The sequence below is a fragment of the Pogona vitticeps genome, chromosome 2 (assembly GCF_051106095.1).
Source record: "Pogona vitticeps strain Pit_001003342236 chromosome 2, PviZW2.1, whole genome shotgun sequence".
Lineage (NCBI taxonomy): Eukaryota > Metazoa > Chordata > Lepidosauria > Squamata > Agamidae > Pogona > Pogona vitticeps.
Window position 1 is genome coordinate 149,579,329 of NC_135784.1, and position 13,067 is coordinate 149,592,395.

Genomic DNA, 13,067 nt, shown 5'->3' on the forward strand with positions numbered 1-13,067 from the left:
ACAGAAAGACCTATGCAATGTGTTACAGAAAAACCTATGCAATCTGAATGTAGCAGTCACTCCATCAGCAATAAAACTGTAACAAAATCTTCCTTAGAGACATTTCCAGAAACAACAGGTTGCTTATTTGCATTTTTAGTTCTATGAGTGGTCATATTTGAACTCATACAAATGGATCTTGCCCCTATACAGAGCCACAGCCACGATCTTCCACAGCTGAGTAGCTTTTAGAGGGAACCTTACCCCACTCTCCTTACTGCTCATATCTAAAGATGCCCTGGCACCTAGACACCTCAGTTTATTCATGCATTTATTCAATTAATTAAATCAATTTTACCCCATCCATCTAGTGGCCAGGTCACTACTCAGGCAGCTTACTGTTGGTGGCTTACAATGAGAGCATCAACAACCAGACTAAAAATCAATAATGTACAGTGGGGACTCTACTTAAGAACGTCCCTACTTAAGAACAATCCAACTTAAAAACAGCTCCATTTGCTAAATTTTGCTTCTACTTGAGAACAGAAATCCAAGATAAGAACAGGAAAAAAAACCTTTCCTGCTCTTTTTTTAACCTTAGGTCATCTTAGGTTAAAAAAAAAATTCTCCCCCTAGTGGTAGAATACGTTAACCAGCTTTGCATTAGTTCCTATGGGAACTAATGCTTCAATGTACGAACGCACCTCTACATAACAAAAAAACAGCCAGAACGGATTAATTGGTTTTCAGTCCATTCCTATGGGAAATTTTGCTTCAACTTAAGAACGTTTCAACTTAAGAACACCGTTCCAAAACGGATTAAGTTCTTAAGTAGAGGTTCCACTGTAGTTTCTATGGACGGAAAAGAGCAGATACGGATTAAATGGTTTTCAATGCATTCCTATGGGAAATGCAGATTCAACATAAGAACTTTTCAACTTGAGAACCACCTTCCAATACGGATTAAGTTCTTAAGTAGAGACCCCACTGTAGGACCCCTGACTCTGTGGGCAATTGGTTCCAAGTCTCCCCATGGATACTGAAAACCACAGATAGTAGCAAACACGTAGCAATTATAATAGGACCCCGTATTTTCACAGAGAAACAATTGTTTAAGAAAAAAAACGTACCTCCCATCCTCTTTGAGTTCAGCTGCCCCACTTAGCTACATAGACAGCTAAACCATCACAAACCAAAGTGGTGTTGGCAACTCTCTCTCCCTCCACCCCCCCACTAAGGCTAAACAATGAAGACAACTCATGTTTTTGCATGTGCACAAGCACTCCTGTCCAAAATCTGGTGGGGAATTCCCTGTATTACTTGGGGAAGGTGAAGGATCGATGGGGGGGAGGGTTGGAGAGCAGGAAATGGAGGTAGGGAAAGGACAGGAGCTGGTTGTGTCCTTCTCTTCCTCCCCCTTCCCCATGCATGTTGGGAGCCTCATGCCTCTGCCCAGAGAGCGCAGACTCCACCCCAGGACTGGTGCTGCCACCTGTTTCAACCAATTTTCTTTGTTTCCCAGTGGAATCTCAGCCATTTTGACTTATCAGGAGAAGCTGAGGTTGGAGCGTCCATGCCTTGTTCTAGCTGAAGGCCCAACCGAGCCCAAGCCCAGGAAAGCCAGAATGAGAGGGAAGGAACCAGAAGGATCCCATCTCCTGCCAAGCCTAGCAGAGAGTTCTTCCCTGCCATCCACCTGGTCCAGGAATTCTGAAATCTGACCTGGACCTAAGGAATTGAGATGTAGTAAGAGGAGAGCTAATCAGTCACCTGCAGTTAAGTGAAACCATTCATTCATTCATCCATCCATTCATCCATCCATCCCCCGCCCATCTAAACCGAAGTCTACTCTGGGCGGCTCACAACACTCCAAATAATGATAAAATAAAATAAAACATTAATACAATTGAAGATGGCAAAATAAATTAGGTATTGGAGGGAAAGCCTGCCTAAAGAGCCAGGTCTTAAGTTGGCTCTTTAAAACACCCAGCAAGGAAGCCGGGCAAATTTCTCAGGGGAGATTGTTCCAGAGGCGAGGAGCCACTGCCAAGAAGGCCTGCTTTCTTGTTCTTTCTCTTCAGGCCTCCCTCAGTGTTAGGCCCCTCAGTCGCCCATCCTGGCTAAAATGAGTGATTCAGCTAGATCTGGGTGGGAGGCGGCGTTCCGCTAGATATTGAGGTCCTAAACCGTTTAGAGATTTATATGTCATCATTAATACTTTGAAATCAATGTGAAAATGAACAGGCAGCCAGTGCAAGGCAGCCAGAGTAGGGGAGATATGTTGATGTTTTCTCAGTAAGAACTCTGGCTGCCGCGTCCTGCACCATTTGAAGCTTCCGCATCAAATGGTAGCCCCATGTAGAGTACATTACAGTAGTCTAATCTCAAGATTACAAGCGCATGGACCAGAGTGGTGAGAGCCCCGACATCAAGATAGGAACCATGGGTATTGTGTGGATACAGGGGTTTTACAGTAATAACAATTAGGACATTAGACTAAAAAAAAACACAAAAAACCAGACAAAAGCCCAGCTTAAATAGAAAATAAAATCTATACTAAGGTACAAGATGGCAACAAACCAGGCAATCAGCCAATAAAATCACAAAATCAAAAATTACAATGTAAAAATTACATTTTGTAATTTTTTGTAAAATGTAATTACAAAATTACATTTTGTAATTTTTTTGACATTGCCATCAAAATTTACAAAGATAAAAACAAAAAAATTAATTAAATTAAACAGGGGCAGGAATATGAAAAGCTCGAGTAAACAGCCAAGTCTTTAATTCTTTCCTGAAGCCAAGTAGGATTGGGTCCTGTCATACTTCACCAGGAAGAGAGCATGGCAGCAACCACTGAAAGGTCCCAGTCCTAATAGTGGATTTCTAGGGCTCCCTTGGAGTGGCCACTCTTAGCATCATAGCTTGGGAAACAGGGTGGATGGAGGATCAATCTGAGGAAGAGGTGCTCTAAGTAGTGAGATCCCAAACCATTTAGAGATTTGAATGTCAACGATAGCACCTTAAACTTGGCCAGGAAGCACAAATATGCCAGTACTGATGAAATATGATCATATTTTGATGTTCCTGATACCAGCCTGTCTGTTGTATTTTCCACTTGATGCAACTTCCACACCACCTTCAAGGGCAGCCCCCCATAGAGAGTATTTGCAATAGTCTATCTTCAAGATTACCAGAGTCATTAGGGACTTCCCATAAAGATAAGGGCAGAGGTTTGATGCAACTTCCACACCACCTTCAAGGGCAGCCCCCCACAGTGAGTATTTGCAATAGTCTATCTTCAAGATTACCAGAGTCATTAGGGACTTCCCATAAAGATAAGGGCAGAGGTATGAAATCAGTCTCAGATGGAAGAAGGCAGACTTGGCCACAGTAGAGATCTGAATTTCCATTGAGAGGGCAGAGTCCAGGAACACTAACAGATTATGAACCTGATCCTTCAAGAGGAGTGTGACTCCACATAGATCAGGTAAAAGGTCTCCTAGTAAATTCAGGTTCCCAACCAATAATAGGATCTCTGCCTTGTCAGGATTCAATGGTGTGATGACTTTGGAAAAACTTGAAAAATGCTGCAGCATTCGAGAAGGTGTTTCTCATCCCAACAAAATAAAATACTAGTGTGTCCATCTGAGGGGCCAGTTGCATGCTGTTGGCTCCATGGACTACATACTTTTAGAAAAGGGAGACAGAGGACATGAAATTAAGAATGAAAATATGTTTTATTACTTTTTTAGATGTTAACAAAAATATGGAAAACAATTCAAAATAAAAAGAAAATACCATTCAATCAATGAACAACACTCTAAGAACCACCTTTTTGATGCTATTAGCACAATAACGAACCAAGGACAAGGTACTACAGTACAATGTATCTAGATATGCACAGTAAGAAGGTAGAGGCAGGGTATCCTTCCAAAGCTATTCAGCTGTAGAATATTCTGTATGTGGCTCTGGAATCACACATGGTGCCTTTGTGTGAATCACGGAGACCATGTGAAAATATGACAAAAATAAAAATAAGAGTACTGAAGCATTTCTAATAAATTTGTTCCGATATGAACATTTACAATATACTTCCTCAGAGACATGGAGCATAAGATTTAAACTGCAGCTTTACAGAAAAACAGTACAGTCTATGGCCTATTATTTTAAATGTACAGTATCTCGAGAGGTGGAATGTAATCCACAAAAGCTCACACTGAATAAATCTGCCAGTTTTTCAGTGCCACAGTATTTGTTCCTACTTTTGTTGTACAGTACTAGCTGAAACAACCTAAAATGGCTACCTCTTTGAAAACCAGAAAGGACAGAAAGCAGTTATCAGGCATTTGACTTACCTCTGAATGTCTTCCAGTTTTTGTATTCTCTTATGAAAATCCATCTTCTCTTTTTCAAAGTCATTCTGCAACGCATGAATCTAACATTGAAAAATGGGGGAAGTTACAATCTAGGAACCACACACTCGAAGAACTCTGACATGGTCAATGTCATAAATTGTTTGATAACTTCCAATGTGGATCTGTTTCCGGATACAGCTTAGAAAAGTTGGATGAGGCAGAAAGGGGCAATATGTCTGTTAACATATATAGACCAATAGTGCCACATATCTTCGGATATCTCACCGGCTGTCGATTTATTTTCAGTACTGGTAGTTCTTTCTTTTACAGTCCTAAATATCATTGCTATCAATTTTCTCAGGAACATCTTCTTCCATATTTCTTTCCCAAGTACATGAGCTATTCTGATTAGAACCTCTTCTGTAGTCCCTGGGAAAGCTAAACTAGCCTTTTAGGTAGCAGATAAAAATTCTAAAATCATTTTGCTTATCCTATTAGCTTCCAAGTCATAATATTTTGTTAACACTTTCTAATACATGATAATATTGACTTCAGTTAGTTTTGTATTGTATTGTAAATACAGGAAATATTGCTGAGAAAGTTGTTAATTTCTGTTAATTATCAGATCAACACTCATAATTAAGTTTCAAAAATAAACAAAATAAAAATGACAGACTAAAGCTAGCTTGGAATTTAAGGATCTGTGTAACAAGACTATTGCCTTAAACTCATCAGCTAAATCATACATAATCAGTTACCTCTTTTTGAGAGTAGTAGTAACATGCAAACACAATTACAATGTGTAAGTACAGTACACTACCGGTAGAGTAAAATATCTGGACACTATCTGTATAAACTGTTATAAAGATTCAGAGACGTGAATGTAAGCCTATTATGCTAAATGTTCCAAATTGTTATATTATTGTCTCCTGAGTGTTAGTAAAGATCAAAAATGTATTTTATAATTTTGTTATTTTATTTTTTATTATGTAGTATAGAGACCTATGGATATCTTTGGTATGAAGTGTTATAAAATCCAGGTGACAATTTTGATGTAACAAATTTTGTGTATTATTTTATTTTAGTTTAATATTGCAGTGCAATGATCTTTTGATTGAGCAATAAATGATTTATATACAATGGTGCCTCACTTAATGACGTTAATTCGTTCCAGCGAAATCGCTGTAGAGCGAAATCGTCATAAAGCAAAAATAAAAAACCCACTGAAACCCATTAAAACCCGGTTAATACGTTCCAATGGGCTAAAAACTCACCATCCAGCGAAGATCGTCCATACGGCGGCTATTTTCGGTGCCTGTATAGCGAGGAATCCATCCCTAAGCACAGCGGGGAGCCATTTTGAGCACCCGGTGGCCATTTTGAAACCCCGACGATCAGCTGTTTTGATCGTCGTAATGCAAAGAATCGGTTCCCGAAGCAGGGAACCGATCTTCACAAAGCGAAAAAAACCCATCTAAAACATCATTTTGCGATCGCAAAAACATTGTTGTGAAGCGGATTTGTCATAATGTGGGGTAATCGTCAAGCGATTACTGTAAGCACAGTAAAGAACCATTCAAACTCATGAATTTGATTTTTTTTAACCACAGCTATTTGTTATACTGAACTGAAAAGCCATTTCTCAACCTGAAGACTTACTTACTTGTCTTTTCAGAAGCAGAAACGGCCACATCAAAAACAGTAACTGAAGCGCTATTTGCATGCATACATACACAATTAATGGCTGAGGATACACTGAACTATGGACAGTCTCTATGACAGTATCGGCACCACTTCAAACAATACATGCCAAATTGCATAACAGTTACATTATAATAATTGGGGGGGCGGGGGGGAAGACAAATTGCACCTCATGAAGAAAGCTCCCCTGCACTGAATTACACTACTTGTCACTGTAGTCCAGTGTTTTCTACTTTAAGTGGCAGTGGTTCCTGAAGAGGTCAAGAACAAGCCTCTCTCACATTACCTGACTGAAAGTGTCAGGAATTCAAACTTAGTCCTTTTGCATACAAAGCCATAAACTGAACAACTGCACCACAGTTTTTCACAAATTACAAAACGCTATGGATAATCTGAATGTAAACTACTGCTATTTTTTCTGCTAGCATAGGTGAAATGTATGTTGAAATATATAGTTCTGCAACCCAGCATGTACAGTATTTGTATGTGTGTGTATGGGAATGATTGGGATATATTATTTGCATTATGGCATCTATGTAACCAATCAGTTTTGTCTGATGTTAGCCAATGGGTGTTAAGTAGGTTAACTGTCAGATAGGCAGAAAAAGAAATGACAGTTAGGATTAAGTTTATTCTGATTAGTCTGTCTGCTTGCTCTGTTTAGTCTGTTTGTGCTACTTGTTCTGTTGGGCTACTTGTCTGTTACTAATATGAATATATTATGAAACTATTATAAGCATTGTTGGTTTATTCTTCTTCATAATTTATACAGTAAACGTTCTTTAAAGTTTCACCAATACCAAATGAACACAATTTCAACTACTGGCACACACAAGAAAGAATACCATTCAAACAATTTGTGTGGTTTTTCATACTATACTTGAACTGCTATGTGTATAAACTCTCAAACATTTCAACAATCTGGATGTTAAAAATGGTATACAACATGTTCTCGATGTGATAAAAAGAACTAAATAATTAGGCAGAATGGATTAAGTGCCTACACAGATTGCAGATTAAAGATTTCAATTGAAAAACTTTAATGAGTGTTATATTACTCCACTAATATTAGTACAGCTAGATACTGTGTGTCCTAAATACAAACTACTGTTAAATAAACTACAATTAGATAAAACAGTGATTGAAAAACTAAATCTATCCCTGACTCCAAACTCATTTCATCATCTAATCAATGATGCATTATGATCTAAAGCCTTAATCATCTTTATTAGCTTGGTAAGTGGGGAAAGGTTTGTATTTTTGTTTCTTTAAAGTGTTTTAGTAAAACTTTTATCTAATATTTTAATATAATGTGTATTTAATTCTTTTTAAATATTCAAATAACTTACACTTTTTAGGTTTTAATATTGTCTTTTTTAATTATGTAAGTTATCTTGGGTCTTTTTTTAGGAGAAAGACAAGGTAAAAATATTTTAGAGGGAGGGAGGCAGATTTAGGAATGATTTCAGTGCAGGTATACAGAACACAAATTGCTGTGATCACTAAAGGTAGAACTCAGGACGCATTCCTCCCTATGTCCCATAGAGAATTCTAGAGTCAAGTATTATTCATGTGCCTTTGGATAAAAGAAATAAATATTTTTCCACTGAAGTAACAGTTTCATATTTCATCAATTAATCAAACAGTCATGTGTTAAGTATTGTTTAATTAGTACGATTTCTTGACAAATATTTTATATGTTTTCTCATTCCAAATCTGTTTTTTCAGATTAAAGACATCACACTGTCAGTATATTAAAAGTAAACAAGTAATGAAAAGGTCCTGAGGGCTCCTAAACTATCACTGTATAACAGGAAAAATTACGAAAGCACAACTATGGTTTCTTAAAGCACAGTGAGCATCTCATTCAATTTATTTTCTTTAATAGGAAAGAGGGATTAATCAAACACCCCTGAGAACACATAATTAGTGTGGTCTGTATTAAGGCAATTTAAACAAACAAATAGAAAAAACCCAATCATGCTAAATTTTGCATTGAAAAACTTTTATATTTTACATACAAAAGATAATCTGCACTGAACATGAGTATATGGAAACACTTTGCTCATAATAGGAATGGAGAGAACTGCAAAGCTGACTGGGCTAACACCAGTCAATCCTATGAAGTTGAAGGAAATGTAAACATAAAGCCATAATAAAATAAAACATTGAGAGCTATGCATTTTATATGTTTTTTCTATTGATTAATGTGTACTGAAACCTGCTATAAAGATTGCATTCCTTTTGCCACCTCACATGTAAAGGCAGTGTTAGAGCAGTAGCAACTGTGATCATCATTCCTGGCAATTTTGATCAAGAATAGATTTTTGCTATTCAGTACTATCTATTCTTCCCTTAAAAGATTAAAATCATTGATAGACATAAATATTAGGTGGTATGACTGCAGTACTTGGTTGCTAACTGTTCTGCTTTGTGGAGGGCCTTTTACTCTGAAACTAACTTTTCTTTATTGGTCCAGCAGAGTCAAAACGTGCAAAGCACACATGTTTTTAATGATTCCACGTATTGCAGATCACACCTTAATGCTGTTTTATCTTCTCAATTGAGTTCAGATGCCCATGAATCTACGGCAGGCTCATGTCATTGCACTGGCTGAAAATTTAGAAACACTGAAGTATCAAGTGGATATTCCTAGTTTTAAAATATATAATAAAAATAACGACAATACCATATTTGTGTCACAGCATAGGTTTCCACTAAAGCAAATACTGTACCTTGAGTAAGGACTAAATGACTACTTTTAATTATTTGTGTATAAATCATTTATTGAAGCAAACACCTTCTCCTAGACCAGATGGTAACTACTGCCTGCACTGATTTCAATCTGCCTGCAGCATACAGAGAGTCAGCAATTTGCTGGCACACAAAGGACAACACATATACACTTAATTTAAGGACATTCAAGAGTCTGCATGGAGTTGTACACTGCCCACTCAACAGAATTTTAAATGTTTGTTTCTTGATAACATCACAGCAGTGGTGCTGAACAATTTCAATGCCTTTTAATTTGAAGGAGTGATGGCTAACCAACATCCTCTTGAGCCCAATTCAACAAACAAATATCAAATTCATTTAGAGACAGTATCAATGTGCCTTCTGAAAAACAAAAGGTATAGAATGTGGAACCCCTGACACTATGAAGTCAGGTAAAATTCCCCCAGCAGAGAGATCTTTGAAATTTCTTGGTTTAATAAATCTGCCAGTTTTAATTACAAGATGTTATGGATAGCCTTCTCCTTTCTTCAGATAGGGTGCAATATCAAAATAGTACTTTTGCTACCTTCTGTTAAAACAAATGTGGTGTCTACTGTGACAAACCCAGGCCTACTGGGATATGCCACAGTTTCACTAAGCTGCCACCAACCATTCCCTATAAGAAGTCACACAGACCAGGGATGGATTTTTAACAAATAAAAGAACAAGGTTTATTAAATAACACACAGGGAAAAATAAAATGATCAAATGAATAAGATACAGTAACGTGGCTTAGTCTCAATCATACATACACACAGTTTGGTTCACACAGAACACTTAACTTGAAGCACAGACCCTGAACCTATCAGTTCTGGCTAACCATACAGACACCTGAACCTATCAGGTTGGTACTGACTGACACACAGTAGTACCCTGTCTGACACACAGACCCCCACTCAAGCTTCTTCTCTCAGCTCTTCTCCAGCTTCTCCTTCAGCTCCACATATATATACAGTACAGCCCCTCCTCCTGATGTCCCGCCTTCCACTCCCCATAGGATGGAACTTTCCCTCCAAACCCATGACAGACAGGTAACATCAGTGCTGTATGTAACACCTCCCCTCTTTATAAGTTGTTTTGTAGGGGGAAAGCTAAGGTGCTTTTCACCAAAAAAACAACCTGGACCCAAAACAAACAAAAACAGTCATATAATAACATACAATACCATACTTACTTATACTTACACTCTATTAGGCATTTAAACATTTACCATTAACAATACATCAAGTTACCTTTATTCATACAAACCAACATGTTTAATACACAAGTACATTTAACTTTTTGTCATCAAAATATATACATAGTCCATGTTTCTTTCGCCGTCTTCATTCTTCAGGTCTTCATCACAAGGCGTCAGCAACACAGTTCACTGACCCTCTGACCACCTTCACTTCAAAGTCATAGTCTTGCAGGTTTAAAGCCCACCTCATAAGTTTACTATTGTGGGTTTTCATTGTCTTTAACCATTGCAGTGGTGAATGGTCAGTGCACAGAGTAAAATGTCTTCCCCAGATGTAAGGCTTGGCCTTCTGGATCGCGTAGACTATGGCCAGGCACTCCTTTTCCACGGTTGCCAAATGTCTCTCACCTTTCTGGAGTTTCCTACTCAGGTAGGACACTGGATGCTGGTCACCATTCCCATCCTCCTGGCAAAGAACTGCTCCTACCCCGCTGTTAGACGCATCGGTGTAGATGATGAACTCCCGGTCGAAGTCTGGAGCACGCAGCACTGGATAGTTGATGAGGGCCCCCTTCAACCTCTGGAACGCCTCCTCACAGTCGCTGGTCCACGGGATGCGGTCATCAGTCTTCTTCCTCGTCAGATCGGTCAGCGGAGCTGCAATCTCGCTAAACCTCGGGATGAACTTTCTGTAGTAGCCCACCAACCCAAGAAATGATTTGACTTTTTTCTTGGTGTTGGGTCTGGGCCAATCACGAACTGCTTCTATCTTGGCCTCGAGGGGTTTTATCACTCCTCCCCCTACTATGTGACCCAAGTATTTTATTTCTGGGCTACCCAGCTGCAGTTTGTTCTCTTTGCAGGGCCTAGGCCAAAGCACTCCCTCCCCTGGGTCAAAGTGCCTCTCCCTGGCGTTCTGGTCATCCCAAGCTTTCTTTCTGACCTTCTGAGCTTGCAGGGTCTCTGCTGCTAGCTCTAGGTTTCTCTTTAAGTCATTCATCAAGGTGTCTATGTATGTCACAACGTCTTGTGGGTCATCCTGGGTGATCTGCTCCCAATTTTGTTTGATCAGATCAAGGGGCCCTTTCACCCTTCTCCCAAATAAAAGTTCAAACGGACTGAACCCGGTACTGGCTTGTGGCACTGATCGATAAGCAAACAAAAGGGATTGCAGCTTCTGGTCCCAATTGTTTGGATTCTCTGCCAAGTAAGCCCTAATCATGCGCATTAGAGTCCCATTGAACTTCTCAGTTAACCCATTACTTTCAGGGTGATAGGCAGTGGTTTCCTTGTGCTTAATTCCACAGATTTGCCATAAGCGTTTCATGAGCTTCGATGTGAACGATGCGCCCAAATCTGTGATTATTTCTGAGGCAAATCCCATCCTGGACATATACCCCACCAAGGCATCTGCCACTGTGTTAGTTTCAATGTTAGTCAAGGGAATGGCTTCAAGGTAACTCGTGGCATGGTCCACAATGGTGAGAATGAACCTGTTCCCCCTCTTTGTGGCCTTGGGCAAAGGTCCCACAATATCCACCCCTATGCATTTGAACGGAGTGTCAATCACAGGCAAAGGGCACAACTTTGCTTTGGTCCTGTCGTGGCTATTCCCCTGCCTTTGACACACATCACATTGTTTACAGAACTCCCTGATCTGCTTCCCTATGTCAGGCCAGTAAAAATTCTGTGTGATTCTCTGCTGTGTTTTGTTCACCCCTAAGTGCGCAGCAAACATGTCAGAGTGCCCCCTTTGTAAGATCATGGGGCGATACTTTTCAGGTACCACTAGCTGACTTCGGATCCCATCTCCCCCTTTTGAGATATTCCTCAGGGTCTCTCTATACAAAATCCCCTTTTTCTCTAGAAATCTCACTGGGGTTTCAGGTGTTAGCTGGGCGTCAGTCACCTGTTCAAAACACTTTTGGAGAGTGGCGTCTGCCTTTTGCTCTTGGCCAAATCGGCTGTCTGTGGTTAAGGTTTCCACCACAGCTTCTGAACTCCCCTCTGCTTCCGTCTCTGGCTCATCATTACCCCCCTGAACTGTCCCCGTGGTGGCTTGTGAACGTGTAATCACTAGCACCCGTTTCACATGTTCAGCCAGGTCATTTCCCACGAGCACGGCTGCTGGCAGAGTCGATGAAATCGCTAGCCGCCAAACTCCCCTCCAGCCTTGAAAGTGCACAGGTACCTCCGCTACTGGCAGTGAGATCACCTGCCCCTCAATCCCTGCCACCTTCATGCTCTCATTTGGGATTATATATTCCCTAGGAATAATATCTGGATGGCACAGGGTCACCTGGGAACAAGTGTCCCTCAGCCCCCGATACTGATGGTCAAGTATTCCTACGTCCACCCCTGCGGTTTCAAACAACTGAGAATCTGTTCTCACGAGCAAGCAGCGCTTGACCTCCACAAGAGGACCATTTTCCTCAGCCTGATCAGCAGATGTAACTGTTCCAGATTGAGTAGCCATGGCAACCGGCTCCCTCAGTGACAAGGAGCTTTGCTCTTTCTGGACACAGAACACAGCTTTTGGCTTGGTTCCACTCGAATCCTGAGGCACAATTCCTTTTAGCTGCTTTAATTTCTCACACTCTGAGATTAGATGGCCCTTTCCCTGACAGAAATAACATTTTCTGCTATATTTTGAGTCTTTCTCATCTTGTTTTGGTTTTCCCTCCAAAATCTGAGGTCTTGGTTTCATGTCTGAGGGCTTCCCTTCACCATGGGCCCCTCCCCCTTGCTGGCTTTTCCCTGGTCCCTGAGAGTACTTGCTGTAGGTTTCTTTGGGTTTATCTACAGATTTCCACTCAGCACCTAAGGGTTTTCTGATTTGATAAATAAAATCTGCGATCTCGGCGGCTTCTGCCACAGATTTCGGTTTCCTTTCCCTCACCTGGAATTTCAGTTCCCCATGCAGGACTGAATAGAACTGTTCCAGCGCTATCAAGTCTTTGAGCTGCTGAAAGGTCTCTGTCCCCTCTTGAGATAGCCATTTCTCTAGCAGCCTCACCAATTGGGCCCCCACTTGGGTAAAAGTCTGCTCTGGTTTCTTGGTGATTGACCTGAAT

The 13,067-nt window shown here is 40.2% G+C and overlaps 1 protein-coding gene across 8 annotated transcripts in view; it reads right to left on the reverse strand.

The window, feature by feature from the left end:
* The window catches only part of CEP112 (centrosomal protein 112), a 455,788-nt gene that overhangs the window by 333,811 nt on the left and 108,910 nt on the right, over positions 1-13,067 (reverse strand). For all 8 annotated transcript variants that reach the window (XR_013541089.1, XR_013541088.1, XM_072990811.2 and 5 more), the window contains one exon: positions 4,338-4,417. Coding sequence is in view for 6 of the 8 variants with exons in the window: in XM_072990811.2 (XP_072846912.2) it covers positions 4,338-4,417 (80 nt within the window). In the remaining 2 variants the exon portion in view is untranslated. The remainder of the gene's footprint in view (positions 1-4,337; positions 4,418-13,067) is intronic.